Consider the following 24,337-nt stretch of genomic DNA (forward strand, 5'->3'; position numbering starts at 1 on the left):
TATGTGTTGTTAATAAGATTATATTGTGTGTACATATGAAAAATGAATGGGGAAAAAAAATGTGTTACAATAAGTATTATTATGGGGTGGGGTCTGGGGCGGAGATGGACAGGGTCTGGCCCACGATTTAGCCTGTGTTTTGGATTTCAGCTCCTTAATGTGATTTAGTTCGACACCCCTGCCTTAGACGAAAGAAAAAAAAGCATAGTTACTTACCGTAACAGTTGTTATCCAGGGACAGCAGGCACCTATTCTCACATATGGGTGACGTCATCCACGGAGCCCGGATGCGGAAAGCCTCACAAGCAGACTTGCTTGTAGAAAACTTTAGAAGTTTAGAGTCAGCCACACTGTGCATGCGCGAGTGCCTTCCCGCAAAGCACAAGGCGAGTCTCCTCAGTTCAGAAAGCTAGCAGAGAAGCCAACCAGGGGAGGTGGGTGGTTTGCGAGAATAGCTGACTGCTGTCCCTGGATAACAACTGTTACGGTAAGTAACTGTGCTTTATCCCAGGACAAGCAGGCAGCCTATTCTCACATTTGGGTGACCTCCAAGCTAACCAGAATGGGATGGTCAGAGCGTTGGCAACTTAGGAGAATAAATTTTGTAATACTCTCTGGCCAAAATGGCCATCTCGTCTGGAGAAAACATCCAGACAATAATGAGAGGTGAAAGTATGAACCGAGATGGCAGCTTTACAAATTTCCTCAATAGGAGTGGATCTGAGGAAAGCTACTGAAGCCGCCATGGCTCTGACTCAACACTGTAGATGCATTCCAGCCTGGGCATAGCAGAAAAAGATACAAGCAGCCATTCAGTTGGAGATAGTACGCTTAGAGATTGGATGTCCCAACTTGTTTGGATCGAAGGAGACAAAAAGTTGAGTAGCAGTTCTGTGTGGTTTGGTGCGTACCAAGTAGAAGGTCAAAGCACGTTTACAGTTCAGAGTATGAAGAGTTGATTCTCCAGGATAAGAAAGCACAGTTACTTACCGTAACAGGTGTTATCCAGGGACAGCAGGCATATATTCTCACATGTGGGTGACGTCATCTACGGAGCCCCAGCGCGGACAGCTTTTCAAGCAAACTTGATTGAAGTTTTAAGTTTGCTGCACTGCACCACGCATGTGCATGCCTTCTTGCCCACTAGAGGGCGCATCCCCACCTCGTGGTCCTCAGTTCCATAACCAGCAAAGAAGCCATCCCTGGGGAGGAGGGCGGGTTGTGAGAATATATGCCTGCTGTCCCTGGATAACACCTGTTACGGTAAGTAACTGTGCTTTATCCCAGGACAAGCAGGCATGATATTCTCACATGTGGGTGACCTCCAAGCCAACCAAAAAAGGGCAGGTGGGAGGATGGCAATTTAGGAAAACAGATTACGTAATACCGACTGGCCAAACCGGCCGTCGTTTCTGGACAAAGTATCCAGACAGTAGTGGGAGGTGAACGTATGAACCGAAGACCAAGTGGCAGCTTTACAAATGTCCTCCACAGGAGTAGACCGGAGGAAAGCAACAGAAGCTGTCATCGCTCGGACCTTATGCCCCGTGACTCGACCATGGAGCGTGAGACCAGCCTGAGCGTAGCAAAAAGAAATACAAGCAGCTAGCCAGTTGGACAAGGTGCGCTTGGAAACAGGATGTCCCAGCCGATTAGGATCAAAGGACACAAATAATTGAGGAACCTTCCGATGAGACTTGGTACGTTGGAGATAAAAAGCCAACGCCCTCTTACAGTCCAGCGTGTGAAGCGCCGCCTCACCAGGATGAGAGTGGGGCTTCGGGAAAAACACCGGAAGGACAATAGACTGATTGAGGTGGAAATCAGACACAACCTTAGGTAGAAATTTAGGATGGGTGCGAAGAACCACCTTGTCATGATGGAACACAGTAAAGGGCGGGTCCGCAACCAAAGCCTGAAGCTCACTAATTCGGCGAGCAGACGTGAGCGCAAGTAAAAAGACCACTTTCCAAGTGAGAAACTTAGGAAGAGACTTGTCAATTGGCTCAAAGGGAGGTTTCATCAGCTGAGCCAAAACCACATTCAGATCCCAAACTACAGGAGGAGGTTTCAGAGGAGGATTAACATTAACTAAAGCCCTCATGAAACGAACTACCAGAGGATGAAGAGAGAGAGAACGTCCCTCTAGATGTCGATGGAAAGAAGCAATAGCACTGAGATGCACCCGGATGGAAGTCGTCTTCAGCCCAGACTTGGACAAATGCAGCAAATATTCCAGAACCGAGGACACCGGAACCAAACTCGGGTCCAGATGGTGCGAGGTACACCAGGATGAAAATCTGGTCCACTTCTGGGAATAACAAAGCCGAGTCGAGGCCTTACGCGAGGCTTCCAACACCTCCCTGACCGCCGAAGTCAGGGGGAGAGGAACCAAGCCGTCAGATGTAACGACTGAAGATTGGGATGCAACAGCGAACCCCGACTCTGAGACAGCAGAGAGGGAAAAACTGGCAGAAGTAGAGGCTCCCTGGCACTGAGTTGAAGGAGCAGGGAAAACCAGTGCTGACGAGGCCAACGTGGCACTATGAGAATCATAGTGGCTCTGGATGACTTGAGGTGAACCAACGTCTTCAAGATCAGAGGAAAAGGAGGAAACGCATAAAGGAATCTCTCTCCCCAGTCGAGAAGGAAGGCATCCGCCTCGAGACAGTCCTGGGAGTAAATCCGGGAACAATAGAGGGGCAGTTTGCGAGTCTCGGGGGAAGCAAAGAGATCCACCTGAGGAGTCCCCCAGCGGTCGAAGACCTCGCGTAGGACTCGGGAGTTTAGCGACCACTCGTGCGGCTGGAGAAGACGACTGAGTTTGTCTGCGAGACAATTCTTTTCTCCCTGAATGTAGACCCCCCGCAGGAAGATGTTCTGGGAGGTCGCCCATTCCCAAAGGCGCAAGGCTTCCCGGCACAGGGACCAAGAGCCCGTTCCCCCTTGTTTGTTTACATAATACATTGCCACTTGGTTGTCCGTCCGTACCAGGACTACCTGATTTCGCAGCAGATGACAGAACGCTCGAGCTGCCAGGAAAATGGCGCGAAGCTCCAACACATTGATGTGACAAAGACGGTCCTCCGCCGACCATAGAGCTTGAGTTCGCAGACCGTCGAGGTGAGCCCCCCACACGTACTCCGAAGAGTCCGTGGTCAGGACCTTGCGATGTGGAGGGACGAGAAAGAGCAAACCCCCGGAAAGATTGGAAGAGTTGGTCCACCAACGGAGCGATCGTCTCAAGGAAGGAGTCACCGTTAGAGGACGGGAGAGCGGGTCCCGATCCTGACGCCACTGTGAGGCCAAGGCCCACTGAGGGAGTCTCAGATGCAATCGGGCAAACGGTGTGACATGAACTGTCGAGGCCATGTGGTCGAGTAGAATCATCAGCCTGTGTGCAGAGACGGAGCGCAGCAGCGAAATCTGACGGCCCAGTCGAAGCAGAGTCTCCAGTCTCGACGAGGGAAGGAACGCACGGAGGCGAACCGTGTCCAGCATGGCCCCGATAAACTGAAGGGATTGAGCCGGGCACAGCTGTGATTTGGGAAAATTTACCTCGAACCCCAGACGTTGAAGGAAGATGATAGTCTGTCGGGTCGCTGAGGTAACCCCCTCCCTGGATGAAGCCTTGATCAGCCAATCGTCCAGGTAGGGGAAGACCTGTAGCCCCTGAGATCTCAGGGCAGCCGCGACCACCACCATACACTTCGTTAAGACCCGAGGGGACGAGGCCAGCCCGAAGGGGAGGACGCAATACTGGAGGTGCAACTCCCCCACCTGGAACCGTAAGAACTTGCGGAAGGCGGGATGCACCGGAACATGCGTATATGCCTCCTTCAGATCTAGGGAGCACATCCAGTCCCCCGATTCTAACAGAGGGTACAGGGCTGGAAGGGACAACATACGGAACTTCTCCCGGACAAGAAACTTGTTGAGCCTCCGGAGGTCCAGAATGGGGCATAAGTCCCCTGTCTTCTTCGGGACCAAAAAGTACCAGGAGTAAAACCCCCTTCCTCTTTGGTTCAGGGGTACCGGCTCCACCGCCCGAAGGCTCAACAAGGACTTGGCTTCCGACAGGAGAAGAGGAAGCTGGTCTCGACAGCCAAGAGAAGCCCCCGGCGGATGTTCCGGCGGCCTGGCTAAGAAGTTTAGCGAGTAACCCTTGGAGATGATCCGGAGCACCCAAGCGTCCGACGTGATCTCGGCCCAGGCTGGAAGAAAGGCCTGCAACCGGCCCCCGATAGGAAGGGGGTCCTTTGACAGTGCGGAGGGGGCCCGCCCCCAACCGCGCATCACGTCAAAAAGACGGAGCGGGTTTAGACGCTCCCTGCGCCTGAGGCTTTGGTTGGGACGCTCTGCCCTGCTGCTGGGGACGCCGGGGCGGAGGCCTGGAGAAGGCCGACGTCGACTTCTGCGGGTACCGCCGCGGAGGAGGTCTAAACGGCTTCTGCGGCGGGGCCCGGGGTTTAGGACGGACCAATGAGGCGATAGAGCGCTCATGTTCAGACAAGCGTTTGGTCGCCGCCTCCAAGGACTCATCGAACAACTCGGAGCCAACACAGGGAAGGTTGGCCAGACGTTCCTGCAAGTTCGGGTCCATATCCAACGCACGAAGCCATGCGAGACGGTGCATCACCACCGCAAAGGCGGATACGCGAGAGGCCAACTCAAAGGCATCGTAGACTGCGTGAAAGAGGTAGAGGCGCAGCTGGGATAGATTGGCCATAAAGGCGCCAAAATCCTCCTTATGGGAATCAGGCATGACTCCATAATACCTGGGCAACGCCTTGACCATCTGCCTCAAATAGGAGGAGAAGGTGAATGCGTAATTAAGGACCCTGGCGGCCATCAAGGAGTTAGAATAGAGGCGACGACCAAACTTGTCCAGGGTCCGCCCCTCCCGCCCGGGGGGGGGTCGCAGCCGAGACCCGAGAAGGCTGGGACTTCTTCAACGCCGATTCCACCAGCAACGACTGGTGAGACAACTGCGTTTTATCGAAGCCCTTGCAGGGGACTGTGCGGTACTTCGACTCCATCTTAGACGGAACAGCTGTGACTGTAATAGGGGAGTCCAAGTTCCTCAGGAAGGTCTGGTGTAGAACCTTGTTAAGAGGCAGCCGGGGGGTCTCCCTGGGAGGTGAGGGCAAATCCTGCTCCTCCAAAAATTCCTTCGTATATTGAGACCCTGACGCCAGATCAAGGTCCAAGGCTCTTCCCATATCAAAGACAAATCTGGAAAAAGAAGAGGGCTTCGAAGGAGGCGAGGGAGAACGAGAAGCCTTCGTCGCCAAGAAGGAAGGGGAAGCCTCACGGGAATAACGAGGCTCCCTCCCCGTGCCCGAACCCGAACCCCAAGAGGCCGCACCAAGCGACCTCGACGGGGTCGGGGACCGGCCACGCCCCGAGGAACCCCTGCGGGAAGTCCCCGGGGTATGAGGGATCGAGGCACGCCCCCTCCGTCTCGGCGAAGAGTCCCTCGAGAACTCAACCTCGGAGGAACGGAGAAGCCTCGGATTATCGAGGCGAAGCTCGGAGACCCGAAGGGTCTCGGCCCCGGTCAGCGAGGAGCGACCGCGTCGTCGAGGAGAAACCCGTTGACGTTTGGGCTTCCTCGACCGACGCTTCGCCCGAGGCCGACCCGAGGGCGAGGAGCCCCGGGAGGACCTCGATGAGGTCAAAGAGGAAGAGATCCTCCGAATCCTCCGCCCCTTATCCCGAGGCCGCACGCTCCGCTCAGGCTGGTCAGCCGAAGTCAAGGGCAAGGCCGGGGTCGAGGCCGAAGCCGTCCCGGGGGCCGAAGTCGAGGGTACCGAGGCCGCCGACGCCGGGGCCACCGAAGGCAGCTGGAGGTGCGCGAGGGCACCGGACAGCTCCGAGGTAATAAGCGCACGGAGTAAGTCCTTAAAGGCCGGTACCGCCATCATGGCAGGTAGATCCAGGGCCGGCGGGTGCTCCCTCGAGGGCGACCTCGGTCTCGAGTATTCCCGCGGGGCACCCAACTTCGACGCTTGGGGCGGGGCCGAGGACGACCCACCCGCCCCCGTCAATGATCCAGAGGATGGCTTCTTCGAGGCTGGAAAAGAAGAAGGAAGCGGGGACTTACCCTTTGTCGACTTCGGGGTCGAAGAGACCGGCTTCGACGAAGCGGGCTGTCGGGGCGAGGTCGAGGGAGACGAGGCCGAGGTCAAGGCCGGGGCCGAAGCCGAGGCTGACGTCGAGGCCTTCCCCCCCCCCGGTGTCCACCGTAAAGAGCTCCGCCATCCGAGCGCGACGGCGGCGGAGGGCCCTGTTTTGAAAAGTAGAGCACCGAGTACAAGAATCCGTCGGGTGCTCAGGGCCCAGACAAAGCAAGCACCACCGGTGAGGATCGGTGATCGAAAGGAAGCGATTGCACCGGGTGCACTTTTAAAAACCCGTCAAGGGACGGGACATGGGCACGAAACCCGGCCGGGAACAAAAGAGGTCCTGCGGCCGCGGCTACCGGGAGCCCCCGGAGCCGACGGAAGAAAATAAAAGTTATTTATTATTTTTTTTTTTTTTGACGAAACTCGATACACAATCAAAGAAAAAATCAAAATAAGCACAGCGACCGAGAAAAAAACCCTCAGCCGCGGTGTCAGAAGGCTAAATACGAAGAGCACAATTTCCACAGGGCTTCTGGCTCCGCGGAAAAGACTGAACTGAGGACCACGAGGTGGGGATGCGCCCTCTAGTGGGCAAGAAGGCATGCACATGCGTGGTGCAGTGTAGCAAACTTGAAACTTCAATCAAGTTTGCTTGAAAAGCTGTCCGCGCTGGGGCTCCGTAGATGACGTCACCCACATGTGAGAATATCATGCCTGCTTGTCCTGGGATAATGAGGCTTTGGAAAAAACACTGGAAGAACAATGGATTGGTTGAGATGAAATTCTGAAACTATTTTTGGTAAGAATTTAGGATGAGTACGAAGGACCACCTTGTCATGATGGAACACTGTGAAAGGTGGATCAGCAACTAAAGCTTGCAGCTCACTGACTCTTCGAGCAGATGTGAGGGCAATGAGAAACACTACTTTTCAAGTGAGATATTTCAGATGAGCCGCAGATATTGGTTCAAATGGAGGCTTCATTAACTGAGCAAGATCAGCATTGAGATCCCAAACCACTGGAGGTGGTTTGAGAGGAGGTTTGACAATGAACAGTCTTTTCATAAATCTGGAAACCACCGGATGAGCAGAAATGGGTTTTCCTTCGATAGGCTGATGGAAAGCAGCAATTGCACTGAGATGGACTCAGATAGATGCAGACTTGAGGCCAAAGGTGGATAAGTGCAAAAGATAATTCAGAACAGAAGATAAGGAGGAACGCTGAGGCTAATGAGAGATGCACCACGTAGAAAATCTAGTCCATTTTTGATGATAGCATTGTCTAGTGGTAGGCTTTCTGGAAGCCGCTAAAATGTCTCTTACAGGTTGAGAAAACTGAAGAGGAATTATGTTGAGAGGTACCAAGCTGTCAGGTGCAGAGAATGCAGGTTGGTATGAAGTAGAGATCCTTGACTCTGTGTAAGTAGAGACAGAAAAACTGGTAGAAGATATGGCTCCCTGCTGCTGAGTTGAAGCAGAAGGGAGTACCAAGGTTGTCTCAGCCACTGAGGAGCTATCAGAATCTAGGCGACATGATCGTTCTTCAACTTGACAAGAGTCTTGAGAATGGGGGGGGGGGTGGATGGAATGCTATGCAGGAAGAGATATGTCCATTTCAGTAGAAAAGCATCTGCCTCGAGGTGATGAGGAGAATATATCCTGGAGCAGAACTGTTCAAGTTTGTGGTTGTGCGGAGTTCCCCACTGCAAAAAAATGTAATGAAGAGGTGAGAAATTGAGTGTGCACTCGTGATATTGCAGAAGACGACTCAATTTGTCTGCCAAACATTTTTTTCGCCCCTTGGATGTAGACACCTTTCAGGAAGATGTTGTGGAGTCCTAAATCTTCAGAGCTTCTCGACAAAGGGAGAGAGATCCTGTCCCTGTTTGTTGACATAGTACATGGTGACTTCATTGTCCGTCCGAATGAGGACTACCTGGTCGTGAAGAAGATGCTGAAAAGCTTTGAGAGCATTGAAGATCATTCTGAATTCCAACAGATTGATGTGACACTGACGATCCGTGCTGGTCCAGTGGCCTTGAGCACAGAGATGATCGAAATGAGCCCCTCAAGAATAGGTCGAGGAATCTGTCATGAGGACCTTCTGATGAGGGGGCGTTTGAAACAGCAAGCCTGTGGAGAGACTGGAAGAGCATCCACCAGCGGAGAGACTGTCTCAACGAAGGAGTGACTAATGTGTCGAGAGAGTGGTTTGCAAGCCTGCATCCACTGAGATACCAGGGTCCACTGAGGAATTCTGAGGTGAATTCTAGCAAAAGGAGTCACGTGTACTGTGGAGGCCATATGACCTAGGAGGACCATCATGTGTCTTGCTGAGATTGAAGAGCGGGAAGACACTGCGTGACAGAGTTGAAGAAGAACATCCAGACGTTGTTGAGGAAGGAATGCTCTGAGTTGGATAGTGTCCATAACAGCTCCGATGAACTGTAGATTCTGAGAGGGCTGAAGTTGGGATTTGGGGAAGCTGATTTCGAATCCTAGGCTTTGTAGGAACCACGTAGTCCGTTGGGTTGCTACAATAACCCCCTGAGATGTTGAATCTTTCATAAGCCAGTCGTCTAGGTAGGGAAACATCTGAAGACCATGGTTTCTTAGAGCTGCTGCTACCACCACTAGGCACTTGGTGAACACTCTGGGAAATGAAGTCAGGCCAAGGGGTAGCACTCTGTATTGGTAATGCAGATTCCCCACCCGAAATCTGAGGTACTGATGGGAGGCCAGATGAATGTGAGTATAAGCCCCCTTGAGATCTAAAGAACATAACCAATCGTTCCGATCTAGAAGAGGGTAAAGGGACGCCAGGAACAAAATTTTTCTTTGACCAAAAATTTGTTGAGAACCCTGAGATCAAGAATGGGTCGCAGATCACCCGTCTTCTTTGGAACTAGGAAGTAACAGGAGTAAAAAACCCTGTTCTGCTGTTTCAGAAGAAGTTCTTCGATGGTACAGAGACGAAGCAGAGCCTGAACTTCCTGAAGAAGGGCTGTCTGAGATAGATTGGAAGGATACTCTCTTGGAACCTGAGTGAAATGAAGCGAGTATCCTTCCCTGATTGACAGCAGCCAGAGGTCAGATGTAATGGTCTCCCATCGATGGTAAAAATTATCGCAACGAACTCCTATGAGAAGACGGGAGGACAGAGGCAGAAGGATGGAGATTATGCTCTGTGTTAAGCAGTCAAAAAGGCTGTGCAGCCTAAGGCGGAACAGAAGGCTGAGGTTTCCGTTGCTTCTGCTGCTGTGGTTTCTTGGGAGATGCTAGAGTGTAAGAAGCCACCCTTGGAGTATAACGCCTCTGCAAAACTAGAGGAGGGTGTGAAGATTTTGCAGGAACTGACTTTGGCTTTGGTTTGACAATAGAAGCAAAGGATTTTTCATGTTCAGCCAATTTCTTAGTGGCAGCCTCTATGGATTCATCAAAGAGGTCATTGCCCTCACAAGGAATGTTAGCCAGACAGTCCTGAAGATTAGGGTCCATATCGATGGTGTGAAGCCAGGCCAAGCGGTGCATCGCTACAGAGAAAGCAGTGGCCCTAGCAGACAGTTCAAAGGCATCATAAGATGACTGGAGAAGATGTAATCTGAGTTGTGACAGAATAGCAGTGACTTCTTGGAACTCAAAATGCCTATGCTGATCCAGGTTTTTCCAGAAAACCTGGAAGAATATCAATGAGGAACTAGAGATAAGTAGTGAAGACAAAATTGTAGTTAAGGACTCTGGAGGACATCATAGCATTCTGATTAAGACGACATCCAAACTTTTTCATGGTCTTACCCTCTCTTCCAGGTGGAACTGTGGCATAGACCCTGGAAGGATAGGTTCTTTTCAAAGAGGACTCTACAAGGAGGGATTGATGAGATAACTGTGAATTCTCAAACCCTTTGCAATGTAGAGTTCTATACCTCAAGTCCAACTTGCCTGAAACAGCAGGTATAGCATAAGGAGTCTCCAGATATCATTTGAAAGTTTGAGAAAAAGCCGGTTAAGAGGGAGCTTAAGTGACTCTGCAGGAGGTTGAGGCAGATGCATTTCCTCTAGATACTTCTTAGAGTATTTAGAACCAGCGTCTAATTTAATGTACAGGTCATCAGCCATCTGATGAAGGAAGGAAGAGAAAGACAGCTGATCCACCATGGCCGTGCCTCGAGAAGGGCTCGATGACCTCGAGGCGCCTTGAGTGGAGAACGAAGGTGAAGCCTCTCTAGAATAGTGGCAATCCAAAGAATATGGAGACTTGGAGGAGGCAATGGAAGAAGTTGATTCCTCAAGGCCTGGAAGTGGTGACCTCAATCGAGGAGTTGGAGGCCTCGAAAAGCTGGAAAGTCTGGAATGAGGCCTGGACGAGGAAGGATGCCCTTTGGAAGAAGACTTGCACACCGAAGGATGCCTTGATGAGGGCCTTGATCGACAATGAGAGTGGTGTCTGGAAGCAGTCTCGAGAAATATCGAGGAGACTTCGCCCTATGGATGAAAACAGGCAATGCTGCTGGTGAATGAATAGGGCTGTAGATCGAAACTCAGTGGTTTGGATCGAGGAATCTCGAAGCACTCCCAAAGACTCGGCTCCTTGTATGGAGTGTGAGGATTCCTGTCAACACACTCGCAAAGACTCTGCTCCTTGCATAGAGTGTGTAGATGACAGACCAGACTCTCGCAAAGACTCGGCTCCTTGCAGAGTGTGTAGCTTCAGCTCGAGGCACAAGCAGAAACTTGACCTCGCGGGAGATTGCTGATTGCCCAGGCTGGATTACAGGAGGCAGAGTCAAGGTAGAACCATATTTTCTCAGTAACTGAACAAATTGCTGCTCCAACATGGTCTGGAGAGAAGCCTGCCATTGTGGATCCGAGTCTGAAACTGGATCACTTGCTGAGGCTAAAGGCTTCAAGGTGGCAGTGGAGATGTGCTTCGACTTGAAGGTCTTGGAGAGCTTGAGGACCACCGCCATAACCTTCTGCTTAAGTATCTGACCCAAGGGAAGCTCAGTGGAAGATAAAGCAGGTGTATTTGAGGCCAAAGACGATCCAAACGAGGACGGTCTAATGAGACTCGAGGTCGGAATCGTAGAAGCAGGAGGGAGGAGGGACTGAGGCAGCACTCGAGGTCAAGGGTGTCACTGAGAGTCCAACCTGAAGAGTTTTTCCACTAAACCCGACAACTTTTAAGGGCTCGAGGTTGAAGAGTAGCACAACGCTCCCACGACTTAGGACTATGGTCAGGCCCGAGGCACTTAAGGCACCAGCGGTGTGGGTCCGTGAGAGAAATTGCACGCTGGCACTGGCTACACTTCTTGAAGCCCGTTACTGGCTGGGACATAGGAGGAAAGATAGCCGCTGCGAAGTTGAAGCCCGCAGGCTGCGGCTGAGCGGCCTGCCCCACCAGTCGACTAAGAAAAATAAAGTCTTCTTTTTTTTTTAAGAAATAGAAATAAAGAAAGTAACACAGCGATTCACTACTAAAAAGAACACAAACTGCGGTGAGAGAAGCGAACGAAGTTCAGCGCAGAGCGTCAAAGACACTTCTCGGCTCCGCGAAAAACTGAGAACTGAGGAGACTCACCCTGTGCTGGGCATGAAGTTACTCGCGCATGCGCGGTGTGGCTGACTCAAAACTTCTGAAGTTTTCTACAAGCAAGTATGCTTGCGAGGCTGTCCGCATCCAAGCTCCGTGGATGACATCACCCATATGTGAGAATAGCTGCCTGCTTATCCTGGGATAACTAAAGCACCATTGTCACATGTTGCAAACTCATGACAACTCATTGTACCAGTCTCTAACAATGCAATGCTCGATGACCTGTTAAACACACAGAAGGAAGGAAAAAACCTCAGAACCCTTCCCAGAGGCTTTTTCCTTCCTTCTGGGTGTTTAATATGTCATTGAGCATTGCATTGTCAGAGACTGGTACAATGAGTTGTCATATGAGTTTGCAACATGTGACAATAGTGCTTTAGTTCATTCTATCGTCTAAGGAGTGTGTTACTTTGATACAAAGGTGTTGCATATTTTGATTAACCTTATGAACTTGTTTGTTGGTCTACATAAGAAAATACCCATATAAATAGCAGGTGAAAACCTATAGGTGCTTTTTTCCCCAAATCAATGAAAAGTACCCAAAGACTTTACATATAGAACACTCAGGAAATTGTCCCTCGTTAAATAGATCTTGAGATATAATAAATTCATAACTTATTTAATAAAGGATTGTATTATGTTTCAGTACCTTACTGAAGCAGAGACTGATGCTCCCCGTGCTCGCAATGAAGGTTTTCCACGCACTGGAACTTCTACAATTTCTGAGCCACCATTTAAATATGTTAGTTCCTGAAGCTGAGCTTGCCGTATCTCATCATTGTAATCCTAGATCAAAGGAAACAAATATGTCAGGCCATTACAAAGTGCATAAATAGAGCAATATAAGAAATTAATGTACAAATACACACACAAGTTAAAATCATTCATAGTACCCAAATGATTGGAGAATGGTCAATTTAATGCCAATTTTTAAAAAGGGCTCCATGGGAAATCTGGGAAATTAGACTGGTAAGCATGACTTCAGTTCTGGGCAAGATAGTTCAAGCTATTATAAAGAATAAAATTATAGAACACAGACAAACATAGTTTAATGGTGCCCCCCTGGTAACTGAAATAGGCCACCATAAAGAATAAAACTATAAAACACAGACAAGCATAGTTTAATGGTGCCCCCCTGATAACTGAAATAGGCCACACCAATGGCATTGTCTGAGAGAACTCTAACTGACTTGCCCTTCAGCAAGGTCTGGAATTCCACCAATGCTAGCCGAATGGTTCTAGTCTCCAGAACATTGATCGACCAAGACACCTCCACCAACTGAGGAGACTGGCGTCTGTGAAAAGCACTGTCCCCTGGGGCTGTTCAAGACTCACTCACAACCTGAACCAGATTGGAAGGCTGGAGCCACCAGCACAGGCTGCGATGAACTAATCCCCGAAGCAGGACAAAAGAGTCAAGATTGTGAATCTGTGGCGACCACCCCAAAGCAGCGCATACTGAAGAGGACACATGTGAGCCCGAACCCACTGGACCACTTCCAAGGAGGCTGCCATGGACCCCCAACACCTGCAGAAAGTATTGCACCAACGGACTTCTGCAATGCATCAGAGAGCAAATCTGCATCCACAATGTGCACACCCTGCCCTCTGGAAGTCAAACACTCCCCAAACTGGTGTAGAAAAGAATGCCGAAATACTCCAAGCACTGATACTGAGTCAACGAAACTGGTAAGAGGGCTGGAACACTGCCCATATGCCGAGAGGTTGGATAGGCTGGGGCTCTTCTCTCTGGAAAAAAGGAGGCTCAGGGGTGATATGATAGAGACCTTCAAGATCATGAGGGGCATAGAGAGGGTGGATAGGGACAGATTCTTCAGGCTGAAGGGGACAACAGGTACGAGGGGGCATTCGGAGAAACTGAAGGGAGATAGGTTCAAAACGAATGCAAGGAAGTTTTTTTTCACCCAAAGGGTCGTGGACACTTGGAATGCGCTACCGGAGGACGTGATTGGGCAGAGTACGGTACAAGGATTCAAACAGAGACTGGACGGATTCCTGAGGGATAAAGGGATCGTGGGATACTGAAAAAGCTAACCAGAAAATAAGTATAGAAACCCGACCAGGTCGTGCATGTGCAAGACCGGAGGGCTAGGACTTTGATGGGAAGATAGGACTCAATAGGAAACCAAGGTGGCATGGGGGCCCCTTCTGGTGATTTGGACAGGTCGTGACCTGTCTGGGCCGCCGCGGGAGCGGACTGCTGGGCAAGATGGACCTATGGTCTGACCCGGCGGAGGCACTGCTTATGTGCTTATGTTCTTATGTTAACAAGCTTTTGGACAGGTTGAACACCCAGCCTAGGGACTGCAGAAACTTCACAACCCGAGTCATAATCCAGGAAACTCTCCTGCAACAACTTTGCTCAAATCAACCAATCATCCAGATAGGGTGCACCAGAATGCCCTCCTTGCGCAAGGCCGCTGCCACCACAACCATAATTTTGGTGAAGGAATGCGGTGCTGTAGGTAGACCAAAGGGAAGCGCACTAAATTGATAATGCTCTCGCAAAATCGCAAAGTGAAAGAAATGTTGATGGGACATTCGACTGGGTGCATGCAGATAAGCCTCCATTAGATCAAGAGAAGTCAGAAATTCTCCAGGTTTAATAACAAGAATTACTGACTTCAGGATTTCCATACAAAAAGACAACCAAAACCGCTCTGTTGAAACCTTTGAGATCCAAAAATGGGCAGAATAGACCTCTCTTTCTTGGGCACCACAAAGTAAATGGAGTATCTGCTAGTGTGAAACTCCTGAGCAGGCACTGGGACTACCACTTTGAGGTCCAGCAACCACAGCAGTGTCTGTTGAAAAGCCCTCCTTTTCCAAGTTGCCTGACAAGGAGAGGAGAGGAAACGATCTGGCAAAGATTGAGAAAACTCCAGACCAAAACCGTCCCGAATCACCTCTAGGAACCAACGATCCATTGTGATTTCAGCCCATCCCTGGTAAAACTCCTGCAACCAAACTCTGACTGGAACTGGGGGAAGGACCTGCAACAAAGTCAATGGACTGGATGGGTGGTGGAGAAGCATCCGGAGGAGGCGGCATGACCAACCCCACCCCACCTCCCGTGGACTGCATGTATAGCACAGTTACTTACCATAACAGATGTTATCCAGGGACAGCAGGCTGATATTCTCACATGTGGGTGATGTCATCCACGGAGCCCCGATGCAGATAGCCTCGCAAGCATACTTGCTTGTAAAACTTTAGAATGCTTGCGACTGCCACGCGGCGCATGCGCAAATGCCTTCCCACCCGACGTAGGGCACGCGTCACCTCAGTTCAGATAGCTAACTAAGAAGCCAACCAGGGGAGGTGGGTGGGTTGTGAGAATATATGCTTGCTGTCCCTGGATAACACCTGTTACGGTAAATAACTGTGCTTTATCCCAGGACAGGCAGGCAGCATATTCTCACATATGGGTGACCTCCAAGCTAACCAGAATGGGATTGTAAGTGTTGGCAATTTAGGATAATAAATGTTATAAAACTGCCTGGCCAAAATGGCCATCCCGTCTGGAAAAAGAATCCAGATAATAATGAGAGGTGAAAGTATGAACCAAGAACCAAGTGGCATCTTTGCAGATTTCCTCAATAGGAGTAGATCTAAGGAAAGCTACTGATGCCGCCATGTCTCTGACTTTATGGGCTGTGACTTGACCCTGTAGATACAGTCCAGCCTGAGCATAGTAGAAAGAGATGCAAGCAGTCATCCCGTTGGAGATGGTGCGCTTGGATACTGGATGTCCCAACTTGTTTGGATCAAAGGAGATAAAAAGTTGAGGAGCAGATCTATGTGACTTAGTGCATTGCAAGTAGAAAGCCAAAGCACACTTACAGTCCAGAGTATGAAAAGCTGTTTCTCTAGTATGAGAATGAAGCTTTGGAAAAAACACTGGAAGTATAATGGATTGGTTGAGATGAAATTCTGAAACCACTTTACGTAAGAATTTAAGATGAGTACAGAGGACCACTATGTCACCTGTGAAAGGTTGGTCCGCTACTAAAGCTTGTAGCTCACTGACTGCGAGCAGACGTGACATCAAAAAGAAAAACCACTTTCCAAGTGAGATATTTGAGATGAGCCGAAGCCATTGGTTCAAATGGAGGCTTCATCAATTGAGCAAGAACAACATTGAGATCCCAAACCACTGGAAGCGGTTTGAGAGGTGACTTGACATTGAAAAGTCCTTTCATAAATCTGGAAACCATAGGATGAGCAGAAAGGGGTTTCCCTTCGATAGGCTGATGGAAAGCAGCAATTGCACTGAGATGGACTCAAATAGATGTTGATTTGAGATCTGTTTGAGATAAATGTAACAAGTTATCCAAAACTGAAGACAAGGAGGTAGATTGAGGCTCCTTGTGAGGAATGGTGCACCAAGAAGAATCTAGTCAATTTCTGGTTGTAACATTGTCTAGTGGTAGGCTTCCAAGAAGCCTCTAAAATGTCCTTGACAGATTGAGAGAACTGGAAACCGGCAGTTACATTGAAAGATGCCAACCTGTCAGGTTTAGAGACTGCAGGTTGGGATGAAGGAGAGTCCCCTGACTGTGTAAGCAGAGAGGGAAAAACTGGTAGAAGTAGTGGCTCCCTGCTGCTGAGTTGAAGAAGAAGGGAGAACCATGGTTGTCTGGGCCACCGAGGAGCTATGAGAATCACGTTCATTCCAGAAGAAAAGCATTTGCCTCGAGGTGATAAGGAGAGTATATCCTGGAGCAGAATTGAGACAGTTTGTTGTTGTATGGAGATGCAAAGAGATCTATTTGAGGAGTCCCCCACTGGGAAAAAATATGATGGAGAGGCGAGGAATTGAGTGTCCATTTGTGAGGTTGCAGAAGATGTCTCAATTTTTTCACCACAGTTTTTCTCTCCTTGAATATAAACCGCTTTTAGAAAGGTGTTGTGAAAGATTGCCCAATTTCACACCTTTTGAGCTTCCTGGCAAAGAGGGAGAGATCCTGTACCTCCCTGCTTGTTGATGTAGTACTTGGCGACTTGATTGTCTGTCCGAATGAGGATTACTTGATTTTGAAGAAGATGCTGAAAAGCTTTTGGAGCACTGAAGATCGCTTTGAGTTCCAACAGATTTATGTGACACTGACGATCTCTGCTGAACCAATGGCCTTGATTATGAAGACCATCGAGATGAGCCACCCAAGTGTAGGTCGAGGAATCTGTCGTGAGTACCTTCTGATGAGGGGGAGTTTGAAACAGTAAATCTCTGGAGAGATTGGAAGAGAGCATCCACCAGTGGAGAGATGTCTCAATGAAGGAGTCACTGTAATGTGCCGAGAGAGTGGGTCAAAAGTCTGAACCCACTGAGATGCCAGGGTCCACTGAAGAATTCTGAGGTGAAGTCTGGCAAAAGGAGTCACGTGAACTGTAGAAGCTATGTGACCTAGGAGAACCATCATGTGTCTCACTGAAAGTGAAGTAAGGGATGACATTTTGTGACAAAGTTGAATGAGATCATCCTGACATTGTTGAGGAAGGAATGCTCCGAGTTGCAAAGTATCCAGTGTTGCTCCGATGAACTGTAGAGTCTGAGAAGGCTGTAGTTGGGATTTTGGAAAGTTGATTTCAAACCCCTAACTTTGGAGAAACCAAGTAGTCCATTGGGTCGCTAAAATAACCCCCTGAGATGTCGAATCTTTGATGAGCCAATCATCCAGGTACGGGAAAACCTGAAGACCATGATTTCGCAGAGCTGCTGCCACCACCACCACTAGGCACTTGGTGAAGACTCGGAGATGATGCCAGGCCGAAGGGTAGCACTCTGTACTGAAAATGATGATTTCCCACCCGAAATGTGAGTAACTTGCGAGAGGCTGGATGAATGGGAATGTGGGTATAAGCCTCTTTGAGATCCAGAGAGCATGACCAATCGTTCTGATCTAGAAGGGGATACAAGAATGCTAGAAACAGCATCCGAATCTTCTCCGACAAGAAATCTGTCGAGTGCTGAGATCCAAAATAGGTCGCAGATCACCCGTCTTCTTCGGAATTAGGAAGTAACAGGAGTAAAAAAAACCCTACTCTGCTGTTCCAGGGGAACTTCCTCGATGGTACGGATACAAAGCAAAGCTTGAGCTTCCTGAAGAAGAAGGGTGGTCTGGGATGGATTGGAAGGATACTCTCTTGGGGGAAGATCTGGAAGAATCTGGATGAAATGAAGATTAACCTTCCCTGATGATAGAGAGGACCCAGAGGTCGGATGTAATAGCTCCCATCGGTGGTAATAAAGATGGAGACAGCCCCCTATGGGACGAGGAGAGGACAGAGGCAGAACGATTGAGGTTATGCTCTGTGTGAGATGGTCAAAAAGACTGAGAGGCCTTGGGTGCTGCCGTTATTGCTGCTGCTGTTGTTTCTTAGGAGGCAGCCTTAAATAAGGAGCTGCCTTCTGAAGAAAACGCCTCTGGTAGGATGGAACAAGTCTATAACCTTTGGCAGTGGAAGGCTTTGGTCTAATGATGGAAGCAAAGGACTTCTCATGCTCAGATAAGCGTTTAGTAGCTGCCTTAATAGAATCAAACAATTAATTGCCCCACCATGGGATGAAAGCCAATCTTGCAGATTTGGGTCCATGTCCATGGTACGAAGCCAGCAAGGCGATGCATGGCCACCGAAAAGGCAGTGACTCTAGAGGACAATTCAAACGCATCATATGCGGATTGAATGAGATGCATGCAAAGTTGACCCAGAGTGTTTTGTAGTTGTTGAAACTCAGGAAGTCGATGTTGGGGAAGATATTTGAAAAAAATCAGGCATGACGTTGACCAAATGCTTGAGATAAGATGTGAAGACAAAGTTCTAGTTCAAAACTCGGGTTCTCATAATTGAATTTTGATACAGTCGACGACCAAACTTGTCCATAGTCCTTGCCCTCTCTTCAAGGTGGGACGGTGGTATAAACTTGGCAAGATTGGTTCTTTTTAAAGAAGATTCCACAAGAAGAGACTGATGGGATAATTGAGACTTCTCAAATTCCTTACAGTGGACCATCCGATATCAAGATTCCAACTTTGCTGGTACAGCAGGAACGGAATATGGTGTCGCAAGATTTCTTTTGAAAGTTTAATAATAATAACTTTATTTTTCTATACCGCCATAGTCAGATGACTTCTAGGCGGTTCAACATCGAAAGAAGGCTGGACATTCAGCAAATTACAAATGCACGAGGGGAAAGTTACAGAAGAAAGGGTAGTGGTGTAGGGAAATGTAAGAGGGGTTGAAAGTGGGAGGGAAAGTGAGAGGAGTAGGAATTGTCTGAAGATACTTTGGGTTGAAGGGGGAAAAAGCGTAGTGAGTGCGGATTGATCTGTTTAGGTGATGAATTTGTCAAACAGAGTGGTTTTGATAGATTTTCGGAATGCATTGTAGGTCTGTCTGGTTTATTTATGTAGTTTCCCAGCCAGGATTGTTGTCTGTTAGCTTGGAACATGAAGGTTCTGTCAAGGTAGGATTTGTATTTGCAGCCAGTATTTTAGGATAGGCGAAGATGTTTTTGTTTCTGGTTGTTCGTGTGGTGTTATGTAGAGTAAAGTGTGTTTGCAGATAGGAAGGTGCTAGGCCCCAGATTTGTTTGAAGCAGATGCATGCAAATTTGAACAGTATTCGCGCTTCCATTAGTAGCCAGTGCAGCTTTTTGTAGTATGGGCTAATGTGGTCTTGTTTTCTCAGTCCGAAGATTAAGCGAACTGCAGTGTTTTGTACTAGTCTCAGGTTTTTTGTTTGTTTTTTTGTGGGATACCCAGGTAGACGATGTTGCAGTAGTCCAGGGTGGATAGAATCAGCGATTGCACCAGTAACCTGAAGGATGTTGTGTCAAAGCATTTTTTTAATAGTCCTTAGCTTCCATAGAATGTAGAAGCATTTCTTCACTGTTAAGTTTGTGTGGTCAACCATGGTCAAGTATGTGTCTAGAGTGACACCCAGGATTTTTATGGTTTTGGAAATCAGATATTCATGGCTCTTTATTTTTAATGATGTTTTCTTTATTTTGTTGTTGGGGCTTGCCAAGAAGACTTTTGTTTTCTCTGTATTTAGTTTCAGTTTGAAATTGGTGGTCCATTTTTCAATTTCTCTCATTGTGTGTGAAAGGATGTCTATAATTTCAGTTGAGATGTCATTTAAGGGAATTAGGATGGATATATCGTCTGTGTATATGTAATGTGTTAAGTTTAATTTTTGTAGGCGGTGACCTAAGGATGCTATGTAAATGTTGAATAAAGTAGGCGATAGAGGGGAGCCTTGGGGTACCCCTGACGGGTTATTCCATGGGTTGGAGTGTTTTCCATTGTTAGCTATTCTGTAGGATCTGTTTGTTAGGAATTCTTGGAACCATTTCTTTACCTTTCCCGAGATTCCCATTGCATCAAGGCACAGTAGCATGATTTCATGGTCTACTAGGTCAAACGCAGTTTGAGAAAGTTTGAGAAAGAATGCCATTTATGGGTAATTTGAGAGACTCCCTAGGAGAATGAGACATTCCTAGTTCTTCTAGATGCTCAGAGTATTTTGAGTCAGATTCCAAAGTGATGTTACTCATTTTACATAGAAACCTGGTAAAAGATACCAGGTCTGAAGAGATATGACCTTGTTGAGAAGGTGATCGAGAGCCCCTTGAGGTACCTCTCATAGCAGAGAATGAAGGTGAAGTTTCTCTGGAGTATTAATACCTTATATCTGAGTCCAGAGAGGCAAAGATGACCCACTTCTGGAATGTGAAGAAAACCTTGCAGGTGAAGAACTTGACTGAAGAGGGTGGTGAGGTTCCATAACAGATCTCCTCGACAAAAGGAGTTGGTGGTCTCGAAGAGCCTCGATGACTGGAGAAACGAGACCCGTCTCCAGAAGAAGACCTGGACCTCAATGGAGAAGTATGTCTCGAATCACGGTCTCGTGATTGAGTCGGATCCAAACTGGAAGATGAATGTTGAGGCGTCCTCACCATGTGCTTCGAAAAGTGCAACGCCTTATGTGAAGAGGTAGGCCTGGAAGTTGGAGAATGAGGTTGAGACACCAAACAGGACTTAGCTCCTTGTAACGAGCTATATCGAGGCACTCTTAAAGACTCGGACTCGACTTCTTATATAGAGTGTGTAGACTGAAATCAAGGCACTCACAAGGACTCAGCTCCTTAGATAGTCTGTAGATTCATCTGGAGGCACTCTTAAGGACTCGACTCCTTGTAATACTGCTGAGTGCTCAGGCTGGACTGCAGGAAGCAGAGTCGAGACAGGAGTGAATTGGGCAAGCATGTTACCAAACTTCTGATACAGAATAGTTGCCAACATATTCTGCAAAACCGGCACCAAGACCATTGAATATGGTACATCTGGTAACATAGTAACATAGTAGATGACGGCAGATAAAGACCCGAATGGTTCATCCAGTCTGCCCAACCTGATTCAATTTAAATTTTTTTAATTTTTTCTTCTTAGCTATTTCTGGGCAAGAATCCAAAGCTTTACCCTGTACTTTGCTTGGGTTCCAACTACCGAAATCTCTGTTAAGACTTACTCCAGCCCATCTACACCCTCCCAGCCATTGAAGCCCTCCCCAGCCCATCCTCCACCAAACGGCCATATAAAGACACAGACCATGCAAGTCTTCCCAATACTGGCCTAGTTCAATATTTAATCTTATTTTCTGATTCAGATCCTTTGTGTTCATCCCACGCTTCTTTGAACTCAGTCACAGTTTTACTCTCTACCACCTCTCTCAGGAGCACATTCCAGGCATCCACCACCCTCTCCGTAAAGTAGAATTTCCTAACATTGCCTTTGAATCTACGACCCCTCAACCTCAAATTATGTCCTCTGGTTTTACCATTTTCCTTTCTCTGAAAAAGATTTTGTTCTACGTTAATGCCCTTCAAGTATTTGAACGTCTGAATCATATCTCCCCTGTCTCTCCTTTCCTCTAGGGTATACATATTCAGGGTTTCCAGTCTCTCCTTATACGTCTTCTGGCGCAAGCCTCCTATCATTTTCGTCGCCCTCCTCTGGACCGCCTCAAGTCTTCTTACGTCCTTCGCCAGATACGGTCTCCAAAATTGAACACAATACTCCAAGTGGGGCCTTACCAATGACCTGTACAGGGGCATCAACACCTTCTTCCTTCTACTGACTACGCCTCTCTTTATACAGCCCAGCATCCTTCTGGCAGCAGCCACTGTTTTGTCACACTGTTTTTTTCACCTTTAGATCTTCGGACACTATCACCCCAAGGTCCCTCTCCCCGTCCATGCATATCAGCTTCTCTCCTCCCAGCATGTACGGTTCCTTCCTATTATTAATCCCCAAATGCATTACTCTGCATTTCTTTGCATTGAATTTTAGTTGCCAGGCATTAGACCATTCCTCTAACTTTTGCAGATCCTTTTTCATATTTTCCACTCCCTCTTCGGTGTCTACTCTGTTACAAATCTTGGTATCATCTGCAAAAAGGCACACTTTTCCTTCTAACCTTTCAGCAATGTCACTCACAAACATATTGAACAGGATTGGCCCCAGCACTGATCCCTGAGGGACTCCACTACTCACCTTTCCTTCCTTCGAGCGACTTCCATTAACCACCACCCTCTGGCGTCTGTCCGACAGCCAGTTTCTGACCCAGTTCACCACTTTGGGTCCTAACTTCAGCCCTTCAAGTTTGTTCAACAGCCTCCTATGAGGAACTGAATCAAAGGCTTTGCTGAAATCCAAGTAAATTACATCTAGCATATGTCCTCGATCCAGCTCTCTGGTCACCCAATCAAAAAATTCAATCAGGTTCATTTGGCACGATTTACCTTTTGTAAAGCCATGTTGCCTCGGATCCTGTAACCCATTAGATTCAAGGAAGTACACTATCCTTTCTTTCAGCAAAACTTCCATTATTTTTCTAACAACTGAAGTGAGGCTCACCGGCCTGTAGTTTCCTGCTTCATCCCTGTGACCACTTTTATGAATAGGGACCACATCCGCTCTCCTCCAATCCCCAGGAATCACTCCCGTCTCCAGAGATTTGTTGAACAAGTCTTTAATAGGACTCGCCAGAACCTCTCTGAGCTCCCTCAGTATCTTTGGGACATCTTTGGGACATTGCTGTGAACAAGGCTGCCCTGTAAACATCTAAAAGCTAAGTTACTCAGCATTTCATATTCTGCTCTTTTGACTGGTTTTCAGCATTATATCTGCTTAATTTCTCTTCTCCTCCCTGTTTCTTACTAAAAAAATATAAAAAAGCGCAAAAAAATAAATCCTTCTCTTTCCTCTGTTAAATCTTATTTCCTCTTCCTGCATTTTTGATTAAAATACTGTGTTTTAGGTGGTATAGAGCCTATATTTCTGGTGCCTGTGGCTCAGGGTGACTAAAGTAGGGAAAATCCTGTTATAAATCCTGTGTTTTAGGGTAGCACTGATAGAACCTGCAGTTTTGTTCAAAATACTGTGTTTTAGGTGGTATAGAGCCTATATTTCTGCCTTACTAGTAGTCTTACTTATAGTCCCACCAACCCCAGGGACCACTATTCATATATAGAGACCCATATAATCAGGACTACTCAAATCAAGTCACTTCACAACCAATCAAGATGACCTTTATTCTATGCAATCACTGTGGTGCTTTAATTCCAAGACATACTATTTGGAGGCTTAAGGCTTGCCCCATCTGTCTTCAACTTGCCAGTATTAAGGAGGAGCTCTGCAAACTTAAACAGGAATTGAATACAATTAAAGCAGCTTCCATCACTCCACAAAATCATACCAACTTACCACCTCTACCTCAAAGAATAAAACAGCCCAGGAATAAATGGGTCACAGTAGGCTCAGGAAGACTGCGATATGTAACACAGAAACATCCACCTTCACTAATTTTACCTCTACAGAATTCCTTCGCTCCACTAGTGCACTGCGATACTCAGAAAAACAGAAGGGAGGTGGGACTGGAACCAATGAAGGTAGCTCAAGAGAACAAGCGCACCATAAGTACAAATAAAAAAGCCAAAAACAGAAAACTATTACTGTTGGGGGATTCCATCATCAGAGGCATTAACCTTGGAACACAGGGCGAGGAGACCAAAATAGTGAAATGTCTTCCAGGATCCTCAGCTACCAGAAGTTCCAGGCAAATACTGACTATAATTAAGGAAGAAACTAAGGATTTTAACACTGATGTTGTTATCCATCTGGGAACAAATGACCTGGCCAACAACTCCACACTTGCAGCACAGAAAGCTTTTTGGGAGCTTGGTGAGGGCGTGAAACCTTTTGTAAAGACTTTAGCTTTTTCTGAAATACTGCCTGCATATGGAAAAGGAGAGCAAAGAGTGAAAAACACAGAGGACTTTAATAGATGGCTCAGAGCCTGGTGTCATCAAGAAGGCTTCAGGTACATAGGAGGATGGGGAAATACATGGAAGGACAAGAAGCTATATTGCACTGATGGGCTACATATTACTACAGCAGGAAAAAGAAACCTTGCAGAGAAATTTAGACAATATTTTTCTAAGCATTTAAACTAGAAGGTGGGGGTGGTATATGTACGAAGGACAATTATAGAGACCACCCCTGGCAAAAGAAAAGATGTGATAGTAGTAA

The 24,337-nt window shown here is 47.7% G+C and overlaps 1 protein-coding gene across 4 annotated transcripts in view; it reads right to left on the reverse strand.

Annotated features, from left to right (window-relative positions):
• Positions 1-24,337, reverse strand: part of KHDRBS3 (KH RNA binding domain containing, signal transduction associated 3) — a 523,501-nt gene that overhangs the window by 299,346 nt on the left and 199,818 nt on the right. For all 4 annotated transcript variants that reach the window (XM_033935054.1, XM_033935056.1, XM_033935055.1 and 1 more), the window contains one exon: positions 12,370-12,506. In XM_033935054.1, the coding sequence (XP_033790945.1) occupies positions 12,370-12,506 (137 nt within the window). The remainder of the gene's footprint in view (positions 1-12,369; positions 12,507-24,337) is intronic.

The sequence above is a fragment of the Geotrypetes seraphini genome, chromosome 2 (genome assembly GCF_902459505.1).
Source record: "Geotrypetes seraphini chromosome 2, aGeoSer1.1, whole genome shotgun sequence".
NCBI classification, from domain to species: Eukaryota; Metazoa; Chordata; class Amphibia; order Gymnophiona; family Dermophiidae; genus Geotrypetes; species Geotrypetes seraphini.